Here is a 24,673-nt window from a genome sequence, read left to right as displayed (position 1 = left end):
CTGAAGTGGGTAAACGATGACCCTTCGGCTTTTCGTCCAAGCTCACAGAACACTTACCTTAGGCAGCAATACTGAGATGCAAGTACAATAGCTAGCCGTGGTCAAAGCAAGAGTCATGTTGAGCTCAATGAAAACTTGGTGACTTCAATTGTATCAGGCCCATAGGGCTTATAGGAAATATACTCGGGCTTGAAGAAACGTGCTTAATGTAGACTCTTTGCCATTTTGCTAAAGGCATTATCTATAAGCTGGGGATATTGATTTGCCTCCGATAAACCTACTATACTGGCATCTTATCTAGGTCAAACTTTATAACTCTTAGGTCCCGATCTCTGTAAGCCATAGCAAGGGTGTTGCCATTCAGGACTGATTTCGATGATGCAAATGCGGGAGGAAGCCGCATTATCTTCTCCAGTCCTCGATAGATCCATTCCTGTCCCAAAAATAGAAGAGCCTGATCATGCGTTATTTTGTCTAGATCTTTGTCCTCTTGATCAAGGCGGAATGAGGGTAGAGGAAGTCGACCGTTTGAGCAATTCAGGCATCCGTCCTCTGAGATCCAGAAAGTGTCAATAATTCCATCAATAGTATAAGAGCCAACCTCAGATCCCTTTTCAATGTCCCACATCCAGACTGTCGGCTCCGACTCATCACCATCTCTAGCCTCCGACAATACAAGCCTTCCGCTTGGCGTGAAAGCCATCCATGCGGTCTCTTCAGCGTAATGCTCAATCTTGCATACCAAGCTCATAGAAGAAGTTTCCCTAACCTCGACATACCCGTACCCATCCTCGGTGAAGTTCAGCATCGCGAAGCGTTGGCATTTAGGATGAAACGCCAATAAGGGACTGTATTCCGCCATTCTTTCCTCCAATGTGGAGAGGTCCATAATAGTCCATAAACCAGGATCATTAATCTGACGACCACCCCAACAGGAAGCGAAGAATCTACTATCTGGTGAGAACTTGAAACTGAAGCAATCAACACGTCTTGGAGAAGACTCCCTCCAAACTCTCTCCGTAGACGTCACGCTCCACAACTCGATCGAAGCGTTTCCAACCACGAAGTCGGTATATGAGATGCCAATAGTTCGACCATCGGGTGAAAGCTCGATATCGCCAACATCCATGTCGGATGTCATTTCGCACACCATTATCTGCCGCAAAGTCGTCATGTCCACTACCTCTATCCCCCCGTAGTCGAAACAAGCGCGATACATTTACCGCTTGACGAGAAGATGATCTTCTGCCATTGCTTGAAAGGGTGTATTTGAGCAGTCATGGTCTTATCCCACAACTGGCATATCCCACTGCTCAACCCCAACGCAATATAACTTCCATCATGTGAAAAGCAGATTGACTCTACTGTATCAATGGGAAGAGCTAGTCGGTTGCCAGCCGAGTCATATATCTCGCACGCCTCTGGCCCAAGCCGGGAAATGCGCACTAGACTATTATCCGGAGAAAGCTCCATCGAGTCGATACGTTGAACATCGGCCTCTGGAAGTCGGTGTCCTGTTGAATCGGATGGCATGTCCCAGAGTGACAGGTCAGCGCAATCTTGATTTCGTGTAGCGACAATCCTGCCGTCCCAAGATTGTGCAAAATACGTCTGGGGGTAAGGGATTTTAAATAGTATGACCTTTGACAAGGCCTTGATATCAAGTAATTCGATGGCATCATGACGTCCTACCAAGATGTGATTCGCGTTTTGTGTCGTTATCGAGATCCATTGAGTGCTTTCGTCTTCATTGGAGTAAAATTCAATTTCTTCTGTCGCCAAGTTGATGATAGTGACAGTGCGACTGCCCATGTCATTGTTGATCGTAACGAACCTTACTACGGCATTCACATCATCGGTAGTCTCGCTGTGAATTTCTTATCCAGTCCCAGCCCTCCGGATCAAAGGTGTTTGGAGGATTATTGCACTATTTCCATCTGGGGAAATTTTCAGATCCATAACGAAGGTTGTGTCGGCACCGCCGAATACCTTGATGCACTCTCCGCTCTCCACATTCCACATGGTCATACTGACAGAAGTCCCCGCTACTATCAGAAATCTGCCATCGGTCGTAAACTGACAAAGAAGCTTCATGGGGTCAAGATCTTCGGGAGAAGGAGGTTCGTTCGTGCCATAAGGGTCGCAGATGCGCAAGATATGCTCCGCACACCTGCTATCAACGTTCCATATTCTGAGGTCCCCCTCCTTGGATGTTGAAGCAAAGATATCGCTGCTTTTTGGTGAGAAGTTAAGATTCTCGACGCACTTTTTATGAACTCCCAGTTGAACTGTCCTTTCATCAAGGAGCTTCTTTACCTCAACCCTTCCAGAACGTGTCCCTAGTCCAATAGACCTCCCACCCGATGAGAAGGCACCACAGGTATATGCACCGGGATCTGCTTTTTCAAATATGTAGCGCTGAGCTCCTGTGACCGTGTCCCAGAGCCTGGCTGTTCGATCAAGTGATACTGTGAGGACTAGATCAGAAGCCGGAGAGAAAGCTGCACATATTATTTTCTCAGAATGTCCAATCAGATCAGAAATTTTTGAAGTCCATTGTCCTTCCACCTTTGGCAGCTGTGAAATCCAACAAGGCGTGTGAGCTTCGAATAGTGACCGTGCTTTGCTATCCCTCAGGCTGAAAGTTGTTGCAAATACATATATCTGTAATGGCGTTTCGTCGATAACATATATGTTGCCTAGTAGTATGAAGTGCTTGAAATAGGAGATTGAAGAAGACAAATCTGGACATTTCGAGGGCTGGATATAATGAATAACTGTTACTGAAATTATTAGAGGATGACTTACTTGGACTAGAAGCTGTAGTTTATCGAGCAAAGGGACAGCTGAAGCGGTATCTTCGACAAGAACCATGGCCTCGAGCCAATGTAAGAAATGAGTTTCAAGAAACTTGAGGACATTTCCACCATCCACAAGTCCAACACTGCGTCGATCCCCGTCACTCAACTTTGAAAGATGGTCGACCCAGTATCGACACGCGTATCGTAAATGTTGCTGGATCTTCTCTGTTACTCTGTCTTGTGGTATTTCTGACTGCTGGATTCCCGGCAACCGTAATTCGCAGATGTCCTCGTGAAGCTCTGATGACATGATGTCAAGACAACGAACGAAAGCTTCTTTGTGCATTTTGCTTTCCTGAACTTGAAAGTTGAGCTTCTTAGATCGCCTCCTGCTTAAGATAAAGTCTCGGAAGGATTGATGAACCAATTCAAGAGGAGCCGATTCGTTCCAAGGGACGGAGACGATGGCGTGGAGTTTCTTCAACAGCCGATCTAGGCTCTGGGCCAGGGAGGGAAGGAATTTCTTCAAAGCCGGAATAGCAGCAGGTTTGAATAAGACCACGAGAAAGCCAAGGATCATACATAAATCATTGTATATCCTTTGCTTTGTCCTTGGAGACATCTTCTCACGATCTGGAAACGACAAAACCTTGCGATAGATCTCATCAATCTTGTTCTGAGGAGACTCGGATTCCCATTCATCCATGTCTGAGTCGCTGCCTCCAGGCTCACCACTGCCAGGAGTGCTTTCTAAAACCAGATCGAGACACTCTTGTCTGGCCTCTTCATCATCAAAGTCCTCGGCATCTAAAAATCGACATGCAGTTGCCGCATAGATGAATAGACCGTCAGACTTATCTCTCAAGTCCTTGATCGTGCTTTTAGCTATACAGCCTTTTGGCACACCGTGGTTGTTTGCGAGTTGCGCGAGAGTGTAGGTAAGATACAACATAATGTCGTCTTTGGTGTTATCTCCCTCTTCAAATCCTTTAATCTTGTCGAGAAGCACCGAGCGATGAAGATTTTGAGGCAACTGCTCAAAGCTATTCAGAATGTGTTTCTCAGTTCTGCTGGTAATGAGAAAACAAAGCTGAACACGGTGGAGGTCTTTCAGCTGCCCAACTAACATGGTAACCAGATTCACGGCTTCGCTTTGAATAAGGCACTCGTCGAGAGCGTCCACAACAACGATCAATCGTAGCGGTACCAGTGAAGGCTCATCCAAGGCCGAGAAATGTTTAGCGATCAGGGTCTCAAGCTGCTGCTGCGGGGCTTTTGTTCCGATTGCTAAGTTCTTTTCGATCGCTTTAGCGACTAGGGTTTTGAAATCTGGAAACACTTCTGCGAGACACGCAGCTATAGTAGGAAAGAAGGCCTGGATATTATTTCTTGAAACATCGCCCTGCTTGAAAAAGAAGCTGGTGCCAAGGAATGGTCTTACAGGTGCGTCAATACCTTTTGTAAATGACCTCCTTTGTTTTAAGGCATCTGCAACAGTCAAAGCAACGGTCGACTTCCCAGTTCCGGCGAGGCCATGAAGCCAAAATATCATTTCGGCTGTGGGATCCCCGGCCCACTCATGTATCTCGGTAAGAATGGCCCTTTGAGTACCTTCGAGACACGGGTTTCCAGCTCCAAGAACATCAGTCGAATCAAAGATAGCATTTGAAGCAATGGGTAATGAAAGCAGTAAGTCCCTCTGTTAGTAGAAAAATTCAACACGTCAGTACAGTAATGGCGTGCTGAGATCATGATTTCTTACCTCCTTGGTAGACATTTGCTCGTTTTGAATCTCCTGGCTCGTAGCCTTGATATCGTGCACCACCTCCAAGGTTTCCGTACATTCTGCTTGGATATTTCTTATTGCCTCCCATGCGTCTAGCGTCTTAGCAGAGACTCGGTCCTGGATGCTTTGGTCGACAAGCTGCCGGGCAGAATCAATTTCGTTCCACTTTTGTTTCCAGTCTTCGGGCTTGAAAAAACCTCCCAGATTTCGGCGCCATTTACTGCGTCCGTATTGCAACACAAATTGAATTTGGTATATATAGACCTTTGCATAAATGCTTACCAATTTGCTTTCGATATTGGCGGTTAATCGCTGGATGTTGTCGGTTTGCCTTGAAACATCAGAGCTTCGCCTAGGATTAGACTAGGAGTTGAAAGTTAAATCTTACCTTCCATCTCCATAGTGACGTGATAGGATTGTGTCCTGGATAACTTGGTACCGGACAAGCAAAAACACAATCTTACCGAGTCCGTCTGCTGCAGCTTCGTCCTGTTGAAATATACTTTCCAGAATCTAACGAGGATTTTTTAGTATTGCATATCATCATTGAGGCCCACAGGCAACGGTACAATTGCCTAGAACTCACGGGTAAAACGCCCAGGATACAAGCCCATGCCAAAGCCGCATGAGGTTCAGCTGAGACTGCTCCACTAATTAGAACTTTGAATTGTGTAATCGTTCGGATGACCTTTTGGGCAGCTTCTCGGATAGTGATTCGTCTCCCACCGATTGAGAAGGATGTTCGATTTTTTGGTAGTTACTCTAGTTTCTTCTCAGCCAGCTTCTGAATCTGTTTGAGCCTATGAACATCCTGAGAACTACCAGACATCTCTTCTCTGCCATCTATCATCAGTCGGAATCTCCATAGCAATTTGCATCCTTGGGCATATACCATCTTTTTCCTTTTGCAGATAAGCTTCAAACTTGTCGAGAAGCTGAGAATGATCGTCGTCGTCTTGGATCATCTCAAAAGCCTTAGCCCAGAGACTCTCCATATTGAATAGACGCTCTGCCTCCTCCGCAATGTCAGACTGTTCACTAGATTGCATTTCTTCTAGGTGGACTATAGAACTCTGGTTATCTGTATTTAGTTATGTTTTATAATTCTCAAGAAGACGTCGTTTCGTAATATACAGAAGTAATTTAAGAACCTAGATCAAATTAATCAACAAATATGTCCATCCTTTACGGCGTCAAAACCCCGCAAATGAGGCCACCAATCAATCCGCTGGAGGAGTTAAGCGCCCTTATGGGTCCAGATCATAACACTGCTCAGCAATTTCCATTGCAAGGTCCAGAAGCTGTAAATGTATCACCTGATCCAAAGCCCTTGGCGCTGGCCGTCGTTTGTGCTCTATGACCTAACCGTTTGGTAGGCCAATTTGCCTTTAGGATAAGATACTCGGATCTTTTAATTACCTACGCACTTTTCTACTATCTATAGCGCATGCCTTTGGGCTGTGGTTCACTTTGCGAATTGCACGGTGTTCCGGAACAGGCGTAGACAAGTATGTCGATGGATATTCTGGTCAGCAGCTATCCATTCCTTCTCCTCACTAAAGACACGCAGCAGACCTTCAACAAATCCGTCCGCGACCCATCGCTGTCGCTGCACACGGCGTTATATATATCAGAAGTTTTTAACACAACATTTATCCTCTTTTCTTCCCACGGATGCGAGCTAGGTTTATATTACAATATTATGAGGAAAGGAGAGAAAACCAAAGAAGAACCTTTAGTTGAACACAGCGCGTAGATTCTGTGAGGACCGTCCGGCGGCTTCACCCTTCCCAGTCAAGACACCGCTATAATCAGCCTAGTAGCCCAAAGCTTGATGATGTGCTTGGCTGCTTCGAAGCCCTATCTCTGACTGGAACCAGTATCTATGACTGTCCTTCCCTGGACGGAAGCTGTTGGACGGGGGACCCTTCCTATGATCTGGTTGTAAGCCTTTGTTATACAAAAATTTCAGTATCTAAGCGGCCTTGCGGGATTTGCTGTCCCCGACGGCGTGTGCAGTCCTTCTAAAGCTCGAGCAACCTCTAACGCAGGTTAAAGGTGAGAGCAACTTACACGCAAGCCCTCGGGACAATCTTGGCGAGAGTTTTGCCAAGTGGAATGAATACGAATGCAATGCGCGAAACGCGTTTATGACATCTTGAGTTAGCTTCAAACCTCGCTCATTAGGGAGTCGGCGGATCGGGGGTTTGCTAATCCCGCTTGAACATCATGGCTTGTAGGCCGTGCACCACAAGAGAGCTAGGCCCGCTTAGTCACCAGCACAAAATGTAAATACTTACGCAGATAGGCTTCCGAAAAGAGTTATATAAGATCAGAGAGTAAATAGATATTAAATTACAAAAGCATCACTTAGTTTATCCATACACCAAGACAAATCCCTATAACGTTCTTCCTTGCACCCAACGGTCTAAGAAGCTTTCCAACGACATAGCCATGCCTCACTCACAAGCCATTCATCGATTCGTCGATTTCATCAACTCAGCAGATGCCGCTATTGGCAATGAAGTCATCCATGAATCAGCCGAATTCCACGTTCCTTTCGAAAGCAAGCCCTTGAAGGGCGTCAGTGGATATCTAGAAATGCTAGGCATGATGCGCGCAGCCTTTCCTGACATCCAGTGGAGCGTCGAGCAGATAATCACAGAAGGAGATACAGTGGTGCTGCGTTCTAAAACTCGTGGTACCCAGACTGGTCCATTCATGGGGTTCCCGCCCTCTGGAAAAAGCTTCGAAATAGTTGGAATGAATCTCTTTACGTTCTCGGAGGGGAAGATTGTTAAAGAGCAGGGGCTACCTGATCTATTTGGAATACTCATACAGATTGGAGCAGTCAAGGTGCCTTTGTAGATAGTGGTGAACTTTATGCAGGGCAGAGTTGCCAATACGCTAATGGTCCGGGGAGGTGCATGGATTCTATCGTTGATTGTATGTTTCATTGTGAATTAAGCACCATGGCCATAAATTCAATGAGATGTAACTAAGTATAAAAGGTCCTCTTTGTATATTCATTATGGGCGATATTGTTTGTTTGTAGATGCGACGCGTAAATGGTACGATTCCTAAGCTGTAAGCCCTTATACATAACTACACATATGGGTAAACAAATCGCGAATGGCCACAGACAAATTCGATTCCCAGTGGGACTGGAGCAGATCATTCCAAAATGGAGCTAGTGTAGGCTAAGTGCCGGCGATTTTTCCTTGTCTGGTCAAGTTAAGGAAAGTTTGGCTATTTCAAGCACCGCAACTTGAGATCGGAAGATAACGAATGGGCTGCTCATACGGTAGCGCTTAAAGACTGTTTAGAGAAGGCAGATACAGTTGTAGACTGTCATTTGTGGCAACCCAATGCTCGTAATTTAATGCATATGTTGGTATCTCCGCTTAGTAAGGTCAAAGTGGAAACCTGGTTGCGTAATTTCCTTGCTCGGTCTTGGACGATTGAGTCTCGGGCCCTTGTTTATGTCGATCTTTTTTCGGGCAACGGATACAAACAAACCCGAAAACCCATTAACGAGGCCTCTGCGCCTCGATCACTATGTATATATACTGATCTCATGCCGTTTTAAAGTGAACATTCAAGTCATCAAGAACTAAACACCTCGACGAGTCGTAAATATGGGATTCAAAGTCATCATCGTTGGTGGCAGCGTCGCTGGCCTCTCTGTCGCCAACATGCTGGAGCAATTCGACATAGATTATGTCCTCCTCGAAGCATATCCTCAGATAGCTCCCCAAGTCGGTGCTAGCATCGGTATCCTACCCAATGGCTTTCGCATCCTCGATCAACTTGGCTGTTTCGAGCCTATCCTCGACATTGCTGGGGATTGCCGCTATACGATTGGGGGCATGTATGGGTCTGATGGTCTTCCACTTACCCCTAGTTCAACGACCAGCCTCTCGGTTCACTTTGAGAAAAGGTAAGAATACGCTGAACATGAAATCCCAGGAGTCTAGCTTTACTAACCTCGAGACAAGGGTTGGGTATCCCTCCATTTTCATCGATCGACAGATGTTGCTGCAGGTTCTGTACAAGAATCTGAAACATAAGGATCGAGTGTTGACCAAGAAGCGGGTTACTCGCGTGGAATTGGTTGAGGGTGGAGTCCAAGCTTACACTCAAGACGGGTCCGTGTACGAGGGCGACATTGTCGTGGGAGCGGATGGCATCCACAGCGCTGTAAGAGACGAAATGTGGCGCCTTGGAAAGGAACAGAGTCCTGGCTACTTCCCCGAAGACGAAAACTCTCGTACGTACTACTACAAACCGTCGTCTTCACCGCTAACATGTACTATAGGAGTTCCAGTCTCGACGAGATGCATCTTTGGCATTTCGAAACGGCCCTCTGCTCTGGGTTATCGAAGTCAACAGATGGTGGTTGGTGATGGCCACGCGTACCTAATCATAGCAGCACCAGGGGACCGAACGTACTGGTTTCTCTTCGATGGTCTTCCAGAGACAAAACGGGGGAAGGACATTTCGAAATACACAAAAGCCGATGAAGAGGGACTCGTAAAGGAACACCATGGCGATCATATCACCCAAGACGTCATTTTTGGCGAGTTGTATGACCGAAAGATCATGTCGACGCTGGTTCCACTTGAGGAGTACGTCTTCGATCGTTGGCACTACAGACGCATCGTCACGATAGGAGATTCGGCTCACAAGGTATGTCAGCCATTGCATCCCCATGCTGCATAACTAACTGTCTTATAGATTGACCCGGCATCTGGCCAAGGCGGCAACGGAGCAATGGAGTCTGCAGCACTGCTCGTCAACGCATTGGTCCGTCAGCTCAAGCTGAGCCCCCAGGGCCTTTCAGACTCTCAGATCGACTCTGCACTCTCAGAGGTCCACACCCTCCGCTACGAGCGTGCCAAGGGTCTAGTCGAGCAAGCACATTCTCTTCAGATGATGATAAGCCAGAGGTTCCCATTCGCTCGCTTCATCTTCAAGCATCTTATTTCTCTCTTTGGCCCGGACGCTTTCATTGACATCGTCACCCCGATTTGCTGCGAAGCTACAAGGATCCAGGGTATTCCTGTTCCGAGACGACCCCACTTTGTCCCGTTTGAGGACGAGTTACCTGCGAAGCCAATCAAAGGCAGTCTTGCCAGACGAGTCCCGTGGGTTCTGGCAGCTGGCACTCTTGGACTGTCGCTCTTTGCAGGGCTCAAGAACAAGGATTTTGGATCCGGAACGGGGGCTCTCTTCAGCGTACTTCAGCGATGGGGTGCGGGAGGCCTTTTGGGACAGGCAATCGGCCAGGCCCCCTTAACCAGCCTCGTCAACTTGACCCCCGTTCTTTCTTCGTGGCTCATCGAAGGCTCTCGCCGTGGAAACTCTTTGAACCCTTTGTCGTGGTTCGTGTCAACACCATAATCATGATATCAGCACAATCACTAACCTTGAACAGGACCACGGTATACTCACTCATATACTCACTCATCGGCCCGAGCTCAGTGCTGCCATTCTTTTGTCTGTCGTCTGTACTCTTCTCTACCAAGTCCACAGTCCACAGACCGGTCGACCCCAAGATCGCCAAGTCCATCGTTCCAGGCATTGTCCTAGGTTACGTCGCACCAACGGCCGCGGCGCTGTTGCCGATCAGAGATGCCAAACTGAGGCACTACGTCGGAACAGTATGGCAGGCATACCCTTTTCTTTGTGCTGTCTTCACCAGAGGACTCACTGCTATCCGTGCCAAGACTGCCAACAGTGGACAACAGGAAGCTGACACGAAGGTCGACGAGAGGCCAATCAACTATGCTCCACCGTCTGAACTTCAAGTGTACACAAACGAGGATGTAGCGCCCCTCGAGTTATCTCATGGCTGTTCGCTTGCTCTCTGTTTAGCTGCTCCCTTCATCGCCAAGAGTGTATCAACCAACGGGACGCTGTCAGCCATTTCTCAACTAGTGCCTTTCGGTACAAACGTAGGTGTCATAAGTGCAGCCTCGGGCCTAGCATACTCTTTGTACGCAGTCTGGGAACTGCGCTCACTCGGCTTTGTGCAAACAAAGCAGGCTGTGCTGGGAGGCTTGGCCTGCGTTGGTGCTTTGGGGCTGGCTGGACCTGGTGCTATGATTGCGGGTATTGATTATTGGCGTGAGCATGTAATCTCTAGCTTGAGCCCTGACACTGGGCGACTATAAGTACACCAGGTTTGTCTGAGACTCTGAGTGTAGGGGCCGTAAGGCCAGGAGGAATGGCGGGCTCGTTGGCCATAGCGTTCGTGATCCAGAGGTAATTTGCCGTCGAGGTTTATGACTGGGTTATATGTGATACGGAAAACTTACTCTTATTTGTTACATAATTTATTTTCAAAACCCACCAGTGAATAATTGTGCGCCTTGGCTGGCTGACGCCTCTTTTGAAGGCTCAAACATAACCCAGAAGAACTATCGAATGCCCCAACGAGAGCTTCAACCGCTATCCCAGAATGCATCTGCCGTTTTCCATTCCTCAGAGTCCATTTCGAACACGTCCTCACAATGGACCCATGGATTCCAGCTATGCTTCTCGACCGTTCCAATCCTGTATAGTTCAATGCCTTCAACCATGAGAATATTGGGGGATGAACTGTCCAGGATGCTCTCAAATCTCCATAGCACAAAGTGTAGCTGGTCCTGAAGCGTCATGCTCTGAAGCTGGAGGAGCATGCCCAGGCCTTGCGTTGTGAGGTAGTGTACGTACTTATTCACCTCGATCTGTTTGCAGTTTTGCAGTCGCAACTTTCGCCGATCTTAAGTCCTTCCACCCACAAGGCATGTTTCTTTGACTCCTAGAGAGCTCATTATGTTCTTCATCATGGTGCAATGTTGGTCGTAAATGTAGTAAGCAATGGAGTAGAAAGTACGCGTCGCATTATACTCACTTTCGGCACTACAAATGCTTGGAGAGAAGAGAAGGCAGCGGATATTCAGGTTCCTCGGAAATAAGGGCTGTCCAGCGTGGAAGAAAGCCTGAGCATAGCTCTCGAACCGACAGGCAACGTTGATAAACCTTAGGTGCTCCTTGGAGGAAACTTCAGGCCAGTCTTCTGGGCGTCTATGATACTTAAATAATTGTTCACGCGCCTGGGCCATATAGCTCGATGTTAGCCATCCAATATCAACGGCAAGAGTCGAAAGCGCGCAGATGGTTCCGAGGGAGGCCCGATGGGATACCTGTTGATGAGTATTGAGGCTGTCGATGCAAGACTATATAATCAACTTGACGATGGATTCACGATGCGGTGGCCTTGGATCATTGAACCTAGGGTCCTGCTTGGCATGGCGGAGTCGAGCAGCGAGCAAGTAGGCAGTTGAGAAAAGACCCCCACAAACTTCCATAATCTTGGCCGCACGTGGCGTCATCAATTGCTTCCTGTTGTCGAGAAAGCAGTGTAGCAACCAATGATCGGCGCGGATCATTGCGAAGATGTCCTGTGGGGTGTCGGCATATTTCATGATCGCCAGTGCGAGCTCGACGGGCAGATCCTGAAACTTGGCCATAGCGAGCGATGTTGAGAAAAGTAAGGTTGAGAATGGAGATGGGGAGAAGCCTCCGGATATTTATGTAGTCAGATAATAAGATTTCAGAACTTGCCACGCTGTGAAGTTATCGATCATCATTGGATGAGCTGAAAAGCTTGTCTTGGGCAATTGTGTAGGCAACTGGTTGACTACCTGAACTAAGTTCTGTCTGCTGGAATAAGCTCTCAGCCACAAGTCTCAACTGCAAATAACACATCTAGCTGACTGCCTGAACTGACTTTGACAAGTGTTATTTTGAGTTGATAGACCCTATAGCTGATGGTCACATAACGCGCCTCACACGCTGTGAGTTATGTATAACCTTTTTAATCTCTCTCTGCAGATTTACGCTCTCAGCTACCGTTCTGCGAGCACTTTCACAAAGCTTTGACTGACCTCGCTCCTGAAGAATTGCAAATTATAACATTAGTTTGCTTCTCCCATAAGCTGTTTGCTACCGTAAAAGTCTTCAACCTCTTCTCCTGACCCGTGCTTTCAGGATTTACCTATCGTATTGAGAAACGCAGCAATACATGCCACAAGTCGTAACTCCTTGTGTCCTTGGAATTTAAACAGCAAGTAACTCCCTTATCAAGCCTTTCTGCATAGCAGACACCCAAAAGTATCCCCTTCACATATGCACCTTGTAAAATGAGCAAAAGTTGCCGCGAAACTGGCCTAGGCATGGGTAATTGAAACACCTCATATCACTGCCGGCTCCGCTGGGCTCAAAGATGTATTCAAAGCCGCAGTAATCGCATTCCCATGCATACTCCCACCTGGAGCCCTTCAGTGACGTCGGGTACGAATCACTGTTGCTAGCTGTGCAGGGAGGGTTCACTTGGCCATTTGCCTCCAGGAGCTTTGTAGGTAGATATCTCGTCAACATGTCCTCCTCGCCGTTCTCCTCAAAAGTGGCGTATTCTGGCAATCCGGTCGATATTACCGTGTTGGATTCCTGTATCTGCGTCATGTCAATACCAGAGCAAGAATTTTGAATCTCCGGCAAGGGTGATCTCTGTAGTGGTAGGTTAAAGTCAAACTCAAAGTCCATATCTTTTGGTGTCAGTGGTATCGAATCAAGGCCACCGCATGTCGAAGGCTTCTCCGTCTCCTCCATATCACCGTCGTTCGATCGCTCATCTGATAATTCTTGAAAACCACTAAAAAGCTTTTCCATCAACTGTTGAACAGATTTTCCTTTCTCGCTGGAAAGGCCTAGGCTTCTCAATATCCCTGGAACAACTCGGCTGCTTCCCTTCTTACATATCGCAATCATACTCCCAACGATTTCTTCCTTAGAGTCCCCGAGATAGGGCCCTTCAATTGGCAATGCCCGGTCAAACAGAGTTTTCCATATCTCTTGCCACTGCTTTTCTGGTGACAATCTTCTATCTAAGCGGAGTTTCAGAACTCTCTGAGTCCTTGTGTTTACTCCTTTTATATTGTCAGAAATGTTTTTTGTCCTATCTCGCTTAGTATAATGGCGGCGAGAAAGATGCTGCTTCACATCTTGAATGCGATAGAGCCTGCGACTTAAACAGTCGATATGGCGCACTGCATCGAGCCTGAGATACGGGCAAGCAAAGGCTTTTCTTTCTTCAATATCCTCTACACTGGAATCATCGGTCTCAGTCACCGAGATGCAAGGACTCCCGTCTTCATCGCCGATGCACGTCTCAGGTGGAGTTAGAGGTATGGATTGTTTCGTCCAGGACGGTTGATCTTGTTCGATTAACTTGGGTGGTTCGAAATGACCGCCTGCATCACAGTCAGCGGATAAATAAATACTGAGCCTGTCATCTCACCATTTCCGTACGTAAGTAGCAACGTGGAAGAAGGCTTGGCCGCTTCTCTGCTTGACAAACTGTCCGTTGAGTCCCGTTCATGAAAGCTGGAAGTCTCTGAGGCACCAAAGAGCATGAAAACTTCGTCTTCATTTATGGTTCTCTGTCTCAATGGAAGCCCTGTATTCGAAAGCATATCAAGAGAACAGTACTGGGGCTGCGTTTCAGCGTTGTAGCTGGTTGCCTCTGCTCCATGATCCACTACTTGGATACGATGAAGGGCTTCTGCGAAGTTGAGTGTCTGTGATCTTGTGTCGTCCGTTGGAAATGGCGTTACGGGCGTTGAAAGGTCTGATTCAAATTCCGAGTCAAATACAGAGGTCATAGAATGTTGTGTTGTAAAGTGTTCTGAGCTCACTGCCGAGGTTGCAAAAGTCATGTCACTCTCTGACCCCTCGCTTCCCTCCAGTGGCTGAGTTAGCTGGAGCCATGCGAATGAGTTCTGAGCTGCCATGAACTCTAGCCCTGTCGAGTCGACGATTATTCCTCCGAACAGGACTGCAGTGAAACACAGCTGGCGTATTGATGCGGATTCCTTCATAGCGGTCTGGTCAAGCATTCTCACAAAGCCTTTGACTCCACCAGGCTCATCCAGAATATCACAAACAGTAACGTCAATCGGGTCGATGATGTACCAAACATGGGATGCATGGTGAAAAATGGATAAACATAAGTGACGTCCTTCAGTGTTCGTAACACGCTTACTAGCAGTTCGCACCAATAGAGAGGGGTTTCAGCGCTGCAGGGAGTGGCTTTAGCGTCAGCGTATCTGAGTCACTATAATGAGCAGGTGCTTGAAGAAATGATAAAGGATATACTGATTTATCATAAATTTACATAAATTTACCTAAGCATGTTCATAATTGAGGATAGAGGTCTTAAGCTTTCTGGAGTCCCTTGGCTAATTCCTTGTGATTAAACACTGGGATCTCTATTTAATAACAACATTTAGACTCTTTGCTGCCTTTACTCCTGGCCTTTAGTTAACCTTTCCGTCTCTCCGCTTTTGTGTCAATGGTATAACAGAATTCCTTGGTCTTTGATTCGGGAAAAATAGTCCTGGCTACGTAGTAATTGTTCACGGTCTAGCGGTTACTGCAAAAAGGCACATTGAGTGAAGGAACTTGACACAATTGTGTTCAAGAAATCACCAGGTGGAATGACAGATGACGCAAAGCTACAACTTAGGCTCATTGTACAGTGACTCCTTAAAAATGGCAGTTTCTTAACAGCCTCATACGCTCTAGTTCCTGGTAGGCCTTCTCGAAAGCCACCTTCGATGCAAGGCGGATCGGCCAATCGCATGTCTTGGGGCTTTGATATGGACACAAATGTGTTGCTCCGACCCTCCTTCACACATCTGTGTTGAAGCCGCTACTGCAGCTTAGTCGGATATAGCCAATTATAATGCCGTACAATTTTCACCCCTCCCCCACCATCGCAGCAGACACGTTGCTTTGCATTGACACAGCTGAAAGACTGCTGAAACTGAAGAATAATTACTGCTATTCTAGATTTCATTTTGGGTGCCTTGGCCGCCTTGTCAACACAATGGTGTTGGGGGATATTGGTGGTGGACTCGTTAGATCCCGACTAAGACAATTGACTTGGAATGCTTAACAAAGAATTCATTTTTCACTTGTGATAGCTTTAACTCTTCAAACCTATTATCAAACAGAGTTTCACAACGAGAACAATTCCTTGTTTGAGCAATCTTATTTCTGTCATCGATTTGCCCACAGCCTTGTTTTCACAATGAGCACCATTACCGTTACACCAAGTGGGCTCCAGATCCACCAAGAATATGGTGTTGGTCTGGTGCTTCAAGATTCCAGCTACTACTCAATTGCGCCGAAACAGAGAAAGTTGCCGATAAAACTGCAGCTTTTGATCCAGCATCTCTACATTCTGAGTCTTGTCGATTTTTATAAGCCAGAGGGGCCAAACAAGAATAAAAACCAACAAGTAGCTACCAACGTTCAAGACAAAGCTTTACCCTTGCCATCTACAGGCGAAATCAGTGCGGCTACCCGACACTATAACGATGGAGCCAATGTTGTGCTACTATTCCCGGGGAAGCACAGACACTGTCACTGGTGGATTCTCTACTGTCCAACGCAGGAATCGTACGGGTCAGAAGCACCGAGCACCGGCGATAAGCGGGCTGGCTCGCCAGGCTCTGCCAATCAATCTGGCCGAAAGAAAAAGGGATCTGGGCGGGAGAACAATGACCGGAGCAATGGCAAAGGCAGCAAGGGAAATGGACAAAGCCCAGGCAAAAAGAAAAGAGGCTTTGGTTCCCACCAGCCTTTTACCAAAAAGCTTGCTTGTCTATTTTTCAAGCTTGATCCGGGCAAATACCAATGCTGCGCTGGGTGCAAAATAACCGAGTGGGATCGCCTTCTGCAGCACCTCAAACGGCAGCACCTCATCGAAGGAGAGCATTGCCCCAAATGCCGCGAAGAATTTTGCGGCGAGGACGCTGAGACCGAAAAGAACGAGCATATCCAACAAGATACTTGCATCGAAGAGACAGCTCTAGAAACCGGGCTACTTCTTGAAGTTGAGTATGAAGCCCTTAACGGTTTGCATGGTTCTCATGAAGAAAAATGGTATAAAGCATGGAAGAAGCTGTTTGGAGAACATACAGCTCCCTATTCGCCATTTTTCGAAACTGTCGACTGTATGCTGGAAGTGCAACAGAGCACTATGGAGAGAGAACTGCCGACTATTTTACAGTCGTTCCGTCGCGATGCCTTGGCTAGACCGGAAGGTAATAATGCCGCTGCCACTATCGCCGCTATACTAGAGCTGTTACGGAACCCGATTCCTACCCCCAATTCACCTGCACAGGGAGAGTCCCAGGCTGTGTTGGCGCCTTTGACGCCGGCACAAATACCGTTGGCCCAAGACATGCCAACTATTCAGGATTCGGAGACTTGGCCAGATGTCATGGAGCCCTTTAGGCCCACTACTGGCGATTTACCTGACCAACTATACATTCCAGCCATGGAAGCAGGACCTTTTGGATACATCTTGCATGGTATACTTTGGCCTCAGCCCTTGGAAGAACCTCTTGTGTCCTTTGATGATGAAGTTTTTCGTCAGTTGACGCACTACTCAGATGACGGAGATTATTTTGAAGAGTTTGACAACAGTGGACATATTTTAGAATGAATGATATTTGTTATGCAGGCTATCGCTGTTTTATGGATTTTTGTAATTTAGGCTCACATAGCTGAATGCCTGACTTTGAGTATCCTGCACATGTAGTCAAGCCAAAATGGCGTTTTTGGGTTTTATTACGACGGGGATCCAATATGACACATCTGTCGAAACACGTCCAGTAAGAAATAGAATTTGAAGTTAATGAGGCCTGAAATTACTACCGTATTGGACAGCGGGTCAGGTGCCTGATGTGAGCATCGGCTGTATTGGAGAGCGATTTGACCAAAAGCGCCCAATGGTGCCCAAAACAATAGTGCACCAGTTGAATGTGAAAAACAGTGAGTTTTTCACCATCGCATACTGCTTGGTGACCGAGAAAAGTGACACCAGAACAAGTAAAATGCATGAGCATCTCATGATAAGCATGAGATAATAAGGCTCTGTTGATGCAAGGATGTCGAGTTGGTGGCTGACTTTCGCAATTGCGCAGTGTCTCTCAGACCGCCCCTAGTAAATTGAGGCTCCGCCCGTAGGAAACGGGAGAGAGGAATACCGCTTTCATTCGCCGCCGCTCAAAACTTGCGGCTCTACCACCTACACAACTGTGAGATTTTGTCGCAACCATGCGGCTCAAGCGGGGGTCATTGAATGAGGCTCTACTGTATAAGAACAGTCGAAACACCGTCCACATCGTAACGAACTTCGAGCACCTAACAAGAATTTCATCTTCCAATCACAGTGTATTAAATTCTCAGCTGTCACAAACATTCCACATTAGTTCACACTCTCTGCACCCATTAACAGTCGTCATGGGCATTCTTCGCCTTCGCCCCCGACGATCTGCATTAATGCAAACGCTCCCACTAAGGCCTTCCCAGCCTTCCACGCACAATGCCAATGGAGCAAGAATATGTCGGCCCCAACACCACCGACACGGCTCTCGGGATCGCGACATTGGGTACAGAGAAAATACCTACGACGGCGCCAGTGAAAGCTCAGGTGATGAATCTTGTTGTGAGGACAAGTCTACGGAATGGAAAAATAGCGCATTGCTTTATGACCCCAGGATTCAAATTGCAAGACAGCATTTACTACCAGTAGCTCGTGCACAGCTTGATGAGTTTCTCTCCCAAGCATACACCGAGCCATCTCACCACGAACAAACACAACATGAATGGCGGAATGAAAACGGGTGGGAGCTTCCAATGAACGTCAATATAAGTTGCGATAACAAGGGCCGCGCGATTGAAGATTCCTTTGTTATTATACCGCGAGTAAGAGGTCCCACCAGGTACCGATGTCCCTTTCACGGTTCAAATCCTAAGAAATATCTCGCTTGTCTGATTGATCACGAACTCCACTCAATTAAGAGTGTAAAACGGCATGTGAAGCGGCACCACGCTAAGCCGCCCTACTGCCCCAGATGCTCAAAGACTTTTGGTAACGTGTCGAAATGCGACAGGCATATCCTGGAGAAAAGATGCAGAACCGAGACTCTCAAGATACCAGACGGCATCAATTTTTACCAGAGAAGCAGACTCTCCCAGAAAGACAATCCTCAACTATCCGACAAACGGCGCTGGGAGCGTATTTACAAGACGATCTTCCCGGGGGCTCAAAGCTGTCCCTCACCATATCTGGATAGCGGAGTTGGGCTGGTCGTGTCGATGGCGCGAGACTTTTGGAGAATGCGCGGAACAGAGGTAATGTCAGAGTTTTTGGCAGGCCAGAATTGGCAGCCATTTGGCCAAGGAGATGCTCATACCGTCTTGTATGAATTGGTGATGTTCGATCTCATCTCGCAACTCGTGGAGGAGGCCTGAGGTTTTTCTGGAGGGGGGCATTATCTGATAAACTGCCAAGTTCTAGGTTTTCTTTGCTGGCTGGAATAAGGTCTCAAAACATGTAGCAGCAGCGAATAACACAGCAGGCCTAACCTAATCCCTGACCGAATATTATATACTGCAACAAGTCGAACTTACGAAATGAGAGTGTCATGCAAGCCATTTTTTTAACACACATAGACTAAAGACAAGCACTAATCAGGGCCTCCATGAGTCAAGATGACTCACTTCCATAAATTTCCTCTTCCGTCAAAGAACTGGGCCTGTACTCTACGCTAACTCCACGCCGTGACACGCCTCGCCACTGTTTTTCGGAAACGAGATAGCGCCGGGCCAATCAGAATGTCAGCATAACCAAGATGACACCGTCCTTATATCCGAGCGCGAAATTCGTTTCTGGCGAGGACTCATGCGAGATTTGTACTGTTGAGGTTCCGCTTTGAGTCCATCTGAAATGACCTCGATGACGGTGCAGCGCAAATATCTCAATGACTTAAATATTGAATGATAAGTCCTTAGATTTCTGTTATACTTCTCATTCAACCTTTCTCAATATTTCTAATAGTAATCAATGGCTTTCCTTTCCTCTCCGTTGGGACTTGGTGTCTCAATAATAGCCATTCTTATCGGGGCTATCATCTTTGCCAACAAGAAGCCAAAATTCCCGGTTATCAACAAATACTCCAAAGACTTCCTCCACCATCAGGCGAATCACGAGTACAAGACCAACGCCAAAAAGCTACTCAAAGATGGCGCTGTCCAGCATGGCGACAGCCCGTTTACCATCTTGGTCCCAAATGGTATCAAGACAATTCTGCCACCTTCTTGCGTCAGCTGGGCCAAGAACAACAAAGACCTAGACCATCAGCAACTCGTCAGAGACGAATACTTTGCTAGCTACCCTGGTTTCGACGTTCAGCATGTCTTGCATCACCCGAATAGGATGGTCATCAACATGGTCCAGGGAAAGCTGTCCAAAACTGACAAGACTCTGCCTATCATGAATGAACACATCAAGACAGGTTTGTCTGAAATTTGGGGAGACGACAGGTCTTGGAAGACGCTCAACTGGGAAGATGGAACTACTGGAGTTATTTCGCGTGCAGCTGCATCCATTTTTGTCGGACCGGAACTCGCTGCTGACCCTGAATGGCAAAAGGTGTCGAGGGCTTATGTTCTAGATTACTTTGGAGCTGTTGGGGAAATGCATTTGTGGCCCTCGTGGTTGAGATGGCTGGTTGTCTGGTATCTTCCCGGTGCCTCAGCCTGCCGTGCTGGTTTGAAGCGAGCGCGTGAGATGGTGAACAAGGTCGTTCAGAAAAGACGACAAGAGGAACAGCAGGCGAAGCTCAACGGAGAGGAGGCTCCCGCTTACTACGATGCCCTTGCTTGGACTCTTGAATCGCCACTCGGAAACGAGTTTGAGCCTGCAGATGTTCAGCTTGCCCTAGCCATGGCCGCCCTGTTTACCACTTCAGAGCTGTTTCGACAGATTCTCATTGAGCTTGCTCGTCGCCCTGATGTTGTTGAACATCTGAGACGAGAGATTGAGGACGCCGCACCGGATCACGACTTTACCGCTACGTCGCTCGTCAAAATGCAGTTACTCGATAGTTTCATGAAGGAAACCCAGAGACAAATCCCCTCGCTAGGTAGGTTTTTTCCCAGTGGCATTTCGCACATACTAACTCATTTAAGTGATATTGGAGAGATTGGTCATCCGCGACACCCGGCTTCCCGACGGCACTCTTCTTGAGAAAGGAACCCACGTCGCCATCGATTCTCGGGAAATGTACGACCCCGCCAAATTTGAGAACCCCGAAGAGTTTGATGCTTGGCGCTTTTATAAGCGTCGACAAGCTGGTGACAATACAAGCTTGTTCGTGCAGTCAAGCCCAGAGCATGCCCAGTTCGGCATGGGCAAGCACCTGTGCCCTGGGAGGTTCTTTGCTGGCAGCGAGTTGAAGCTTTGCCTGGCTCACATCATACTCAAATACGACCTTAGATTGAAGGATGGGTGCTTGGGAAAGCCTATGCAGCTTGGCTTCTTGAGTGCCACTGATCCATATACCCAGCTGGAAGTTAGAAGAAGATAGTACTGAACTTTGTATTTATATGCTTAATAGACTTGAAATTGATGTTACAAATTAAAACGTATTCTCAGAGCTGGAAAGGGCTCATTTTATGCAAGTTCATGGGAGAATAACGACACTTCACTTTATAATTTTATTGCATTATGCCTGCAGTCTTGTTCATCTTTACGGCAGAACGAACAAAGATATATCTACTCCTAGTCGATCACTTCTTATTCTTCTTCTTCCTTCTCTTCTCCTTACACTTTTCGCACTCCTTTTTGATCTCAGTATCAATCACCTCAATCGGTTTTCTGCATAACCCAACTATGCCTCCTGACGCCGCACACGGGGTCACGTTGTTCCTTGTAATTGTCAAACCTTTGCAGTCTATGCATATTACTAGCTCTCTGCATTGCACACACATTGTGATGACCTGTGATAATTGGTGATATTGCAGATAGTATGAGATTATTGTTTAGTATTGTAGATTTAATGAGTCGAGATTCCCAGTTTACATAGGGGTAACACGGCTATTTATAGTCGCAGGAACATTCGTGATTCTTTGGCCAGTGATGCATTGTTCACCGCCAACAATGCAGGCTCCTTGTTCTCTACCAGAGAGCTTAAAATCATTTTATTATCTGAGCCTTACCCAGCTGAAGTTATCTTTCACCATGAACCACTGAAGCAGTCTAACCAATGGTACACAGAGTAGCGAAACAGTCAGTTACTCAGCCTCACACTTCGTCACACCACATGTTGGGTTTCTACCAAGTGTTACCTATGTTAAATGGTATAGTATACTAATGCCATTCAGTTGCACAATAATTAAGACTATGGATTGAATTTATTGGATCTATCTAAGCTCTTAAATGTCGCAAGCTATTACCCTACTTCTCAAGGTCGAGAACTAGAATTAATACCCCTCTGTATTTTGGCAATCCTCTCTCATTTTTTCTTGCTCTTATCTCTACGTCTAGAACACAGGGTTTTCGTTGTGTCAATCCTCCTCGTACCATGGCCACATCTTCCATAGAAGCCTCGAGACTGGGCACAACAGTGCTTATCAAACCGCTGAGTAAGAAGAATCTCACAAACACGGCAGACGGTTTGATGTGTTATTTCTACGCACATAGCAAAGTTCTAAAATTCGATAGGTAGTACGATATTGACTCGTTCATTGGTGGTACGGATTGATAGATACAATATCAGAGTAAGGGAAGATAAATGACACTTGTGTAAGAGAGAAAAGCTGGGAAGTAATATGCTTTCAATCTATAGTCTAAAATACTAAAACAGGGTAGAATGGCTCGTGATCCTCGGTATGAGGCCGAGTTCATGTCTCAACATGCCTACTCAACTCGATCACAGTATACTGCAATTATGATTCACAAAGCCAGGCCCTTATACGCCATATTGACCAACTTCGCAGTTTTAGAGGCCGACCCCTCAGAAGATATTCAAATATTGCCTGCGATCCAGCGTTGAAAAGTCGGAGGAGACTCGGGAGCGGTGCCGCGTAACCCGATTTGACAATACAAGTAGTGACTAGTTGAATACAAATATGAAAGAAATGGTTAGAGCAGCAGTCGATTTAGAGGGCAGGTGCAAGATGCCATCTAATGAATGAGACCGTCGTTCTTGACCTGCTCGAGATACTTGAAGTAACTCGCAGTACTGCTTCGTCGAAGTTGCTTACCATACTTGATGAATACAAAAGCAAGAGAGAACTGCGACATGGTAACAAAGGCAGCGACCAGAAAGGCGTTCTGATATCCCATTCCTGTAACCCAGGGAGTGACACTGAAGAGGTCAGTAGATGAAAGTTTGGAGAACGGCGAGTCACTTACCCATAGCCAATGGCGAAGCTCATAGTGTTGCGAATCAGAATGATGGTGACAATGGCGTCAGAGCCAAGTTCAGTGTAGCAGTCGATACAGTAGCTGATGGGAATCTGACAGCCTGCAGTGATTGCGGCGCCTAATATTCCCAGGGCGATCAAGAGTCCTGACCAGTGAATATGGTGAGCAGCTCCGACACCCCAGAGTAGCAGTCCACCAGGTACGAGTACAAGCAGAACAGCATAAAGCCAGAGGCGGTACTCAGGCTCACGGATGCCGTTGTTGCGGCGTGTCAGGTACAGGACGAGCCTATCCCCGATTGGGCCAGAGAAGAATGACCTGCTTCTATTAGCTGATGTTTAATGTAAGCGACATTTCGTTAATGCCTACCCAACAAAGACTCCAATGATAGTGGCGACGTAGCAAAGACCAACATAGCTTGGCTTAAATGAGTATGGAGGAGCCGAGAGAATGATCGAAGCTGTACCATTAAGGACATTGAAGTAGCAAACAACAGCGCCATACATAAAGCCACAGAACACAACAATGGGCAAGGAGAAGTACTTGAAGGGTCTGATGAGCATACCCTTTACAGGAACGCTGCCTCGAACATGCTCGCTTCGGAAGATCTTCATTTTGTCGAGGAATGTGTTGGAGGAGGAGAGGACGCTGCCATTGGCTACATCGACATTTGATTTAGTCTGTGACTCTACTTCTTTCTTGCCATCGCTGGAGGGTTCATTCGGTTTGTTGATATCCACGGTATCGTTGAGATGCAGTGGGGTGGCCTTTCGGTTATACTTTGTTTCCTCCATGAAGAACAGGCAAATGACGAATGCAGTTGCGTTGAAGATGGCACACCAGTGCTGCCCAAGAGTCAGTCGAGGAACTTGTATCACTGTTTGTACTTACGAGCACCCATTCCCAACCTTGTCCGTCGTTGATGAAGCCGGAGATGACAGGTGCAACAAAGTTTGAGCCTGCGAGGAAGAGAGCATAATAAGCAATAAAGGTGCCTCTTTCGTGGGCAAAGTACTGCATTCCGAGATTAGATTAAGTCAGGAAGGCGATTGCGTCGGTTACTCACAACATCCGAGACGGAAATCTCGCAGAGTGACTCAATCGGAGCACCAAATGTCCCTTGGAGGACCTTGTTGGCGATCCATTGGCCGTTTGTCGTTGCATGCGGGGCCCAGATCATGATTCCCTGGTGACCATGAGTCGGGGCAGAAACACGCAAGGAGTGGTAGGCTTACAGTTGTTCCCAGTAAGGACAAAAGATACACAGGTCGTTTACCGAACTTTTGTGCTAGAGGCTGCGAGATCAGACAACCCCACCCAAAGGCCAAGAACATGTATCCAGTTCCAGAGTTCAAATCACCGACAGTAAGGCCAGTGGCAGCCGAGATTGGAACAAGAACGGAATAAATTGCAGCCGAAGCAATGCCAACAGCAAGGCAGTACCTGTAGATCAAATATGCTAAGTACTTTTATTCTCACGAGTAAGCGGCTTTACATACACGCATAGAGTTACCATGAGCAGAGTCTTTCTCCATTGGCTCCAATTCAAGGGATCATCGGGATCATCGGAAGGTGTTGGTACAAGAACGATGTCCCGATGACCTTGAGCATGGCGAGTATCCAAGGTGCCATCAAAGTCAACAAGGAGAACCGTTCCAGGAACAAAGTCCAACACGGACTGTGGCGAGTTGTCATCTGATGCCATGTTGAAGTATACAATAAAGTAGAAAGAATGAGATTGGTCAATTCGTG

At 47.0% G+C, this 24,673-nt stretch overlaps 10 protein-coding genes across 10 annotated transcripts; 5 read left to right on the top strand and 5 right to left on the bottom strand.

Moving 5' to 3' along the window:
- Window positions 1-280: 280 nt before the first annotated feature.
- FPRO_10237 (uncharacterized protein) lies at window positions 281-1,129 on the bottom strand (the record flags this gene model as incomplete). Its single annotated transcript, XM_031231177.1, has 1 exon — window positions 281-1,129. One exon carries the CDS (start codon window positions 1,127-1,129, stop codon window positions 281-283), a length of 849 nt encoding a protein of 282 aa, XP_031081240.1.
- Window positions 1,130-1,878: 749 nt separating this feature from the next.
- On the bottom strand, window positions 1,879-5,582 carry FPRO_10236 (uncharacterized protein; the record flags this gene model as incomplete). The annotated part of the gene is made up of 6 exons (XM_031231176.1): window positions 1,879-2,760; window positions 2,809-4,500; window positions 4,564-4,918; window positions 4,976-5,100; window positions 5,174-5,229; window positions 5,480-5,582. The coding sequence occupies 6 exons, from the start codon at window positions 5,580-5,582 to the stop codon at window positions 1,879-1,881; spliced, it is 3,213 nt and encodes a 1,070-aa protein (XP_031081239.1).
- A 1,459-nt stretch (window positions 5,583-7,041) lies between these two features.
- Window positions 7,042-7,455, top strand: FPRO_10235 (uncharacterized protein; the record flags this gene model as incomplete). The annotated part of the gene is made up of 1 exon (XM_031231175.1): window positions 7,042-7,455. The coding sequence occupies one exon, from the start codon at window positions 7,042-7,044 to the stop codon at window positions 7,453-7,455; it is 414 nt and encodes a 137-aa protein (XP_031081238.1).
- Window positions 7,456-8,225: 770 nt separating this feature from the next.
- On the top strand, window positions 8,226-10,763 carry FPRO_10234 (uncharacterized protein; the record flags this gene model as incomplete). Its single annotated transcript, XM_031231174.1, has 5 exons — window positions 8,226-8,527; window positions 8,586-8,857; window positions 8,906-9,276; window positions 9,325-9,971; window positions 10,025-10,763. The coding sequence occupies 5 exons, from the start codon at window positions 8,226-8,228 to the stop codon at window positions 10,761-10,763; spliced, it is 2,331 nt and encodes a 776-aa protein (XP_031081237.1).
- Window positions 10,764-11,033: 270 nt separating this feature from the next.
- On the bottom strand, window positions 11,034-12,104 carry FPRO_10233 (uncharacterized protein; the record flags this gene model as incomplete). The annotated part of the gene is made up of 3 exons (XM_031231173.1): window positions 11,034-11,318; window positions 11,373-11,777; window positions 11,829-12,104. The coding sequence occupies 3 exons, from the start codon at window positions 12,102-12,104 to the stop codon at window positions 11,034-11,036; spliced, it is 966 nt and encodes a 321-aa protein (XP_031081236.1).
- Window positions 12,105-12,756: 652 nt separating this feature from the next.
- Window positions 12,757-14,513, bottom strand: FPRO_10232 (uncharacterized protein; the record flags this gene model as incomplete). The annotated part of the gene is made up of 2 exons (XM_031231171.1): window positions 12,757-13,886; window positions 13,934-14,513. The coding sequence occupies 2 exons, from the start codon at window positions 14,511-14,513 to the stop codon at window positions 12,757-12,759; spliced, it is 1,710 nt and encodes a 569-aa protein (XP_031081235.1).
- A 1,214-nt stretch (window positions 14,514-15,727) lies between these two features.
- On the top strand, window positions 15,728-17,149 carry FPRO_10231 (uncharacterized protein; the record flags this gene model as incomplete). Its single annotated transcript, XM_031231170.1, has 1 exon — window positions 15,728-17,149. One exon carries the CDS (start codon window positions 15,728-15,730, stop codon window positions 17,147-17,149), a length of 1,422 nt encoding a protein of 473 aa, XP_031081234.1.
- Window positions 17,150-17,949: 800 nt separating this feature from the next.
- FPRO_10230 (uncharacterized protein) lies at window positions 17,950-18,963 on the top strand (the record flags this gene model as incomplete). The annotated part of the gene is made up of 1 exon (XM_031231169.1): window positions 17,950-18,963. The coding sequence occupies one exon, from the start codon at window positions 17,950-17,952 to the stop codon at window positions 18,961-18,963; it is 1,014 nt and encodes a 337-aa protein (XP_031081233.1).
- A 592-nt stretch (window positions 18,964-19,555) lies between these two features.
- Window positions 19,556-21,080, top strand: FPRO_10229 (uncharacterized protein; the record flags this gene model as incomplete). The annotated part of the gene is made up of 2 exons (XM_031231168.1): window positions 19,556-20,636; window positions 20,683-21,080. 2 exons carry the CDS (start codon window positions 19,556-19,558, stop codon window positions 21,078-21,080), a joined length of 1,479 nt encoding a protein of 492 aa, XP_031081232.1.
- Window positions 21,081-22,678: 1,598 nt separating this feature from the next.
- Window positions 22,679-24,626, bottom strand: FPRO_10228 (uncharacterized protein; the record flags this gene model as incomplete). The annotated part of the gene is made up of 7 exons (XM_031231167.1): window positions 22,679-22,862; window positions 22,910-23,239; window positions 23,291-23,766; window positions 23,813-23,935; window positions 23,988-24,107; window positions 24,157-24,364; window positions 24,421-24,626. 7 exons carry the CDS (start codon window positions 24,624-24,626, stop codon window positions 22,679-22,681), a joined length of 1,647 nt encoding a protein of 548 aa, XP_031081231.1.
- Between the last annotated feature and the right edge of the window lie 47 nt (window positions 24,627-24,673).

Source organism: Fusarium proliferatum (assembly GCF_900067095.1).
Source record: "Fusarium proliferatum ET1 genome assembly, contig: FPRO_scaffold005, whole genome shotgun sequence".
Taxonomy (NCBI): Eukaryota; Fungi; Ascomycota; class Sordariomycetes; order Hypocreales; family Nectriaceae; genus Fusarium; species Fusarium proliferatum.
This window is presented reverse-complemented; position numbering and strand designations above follow the sequence as displayed.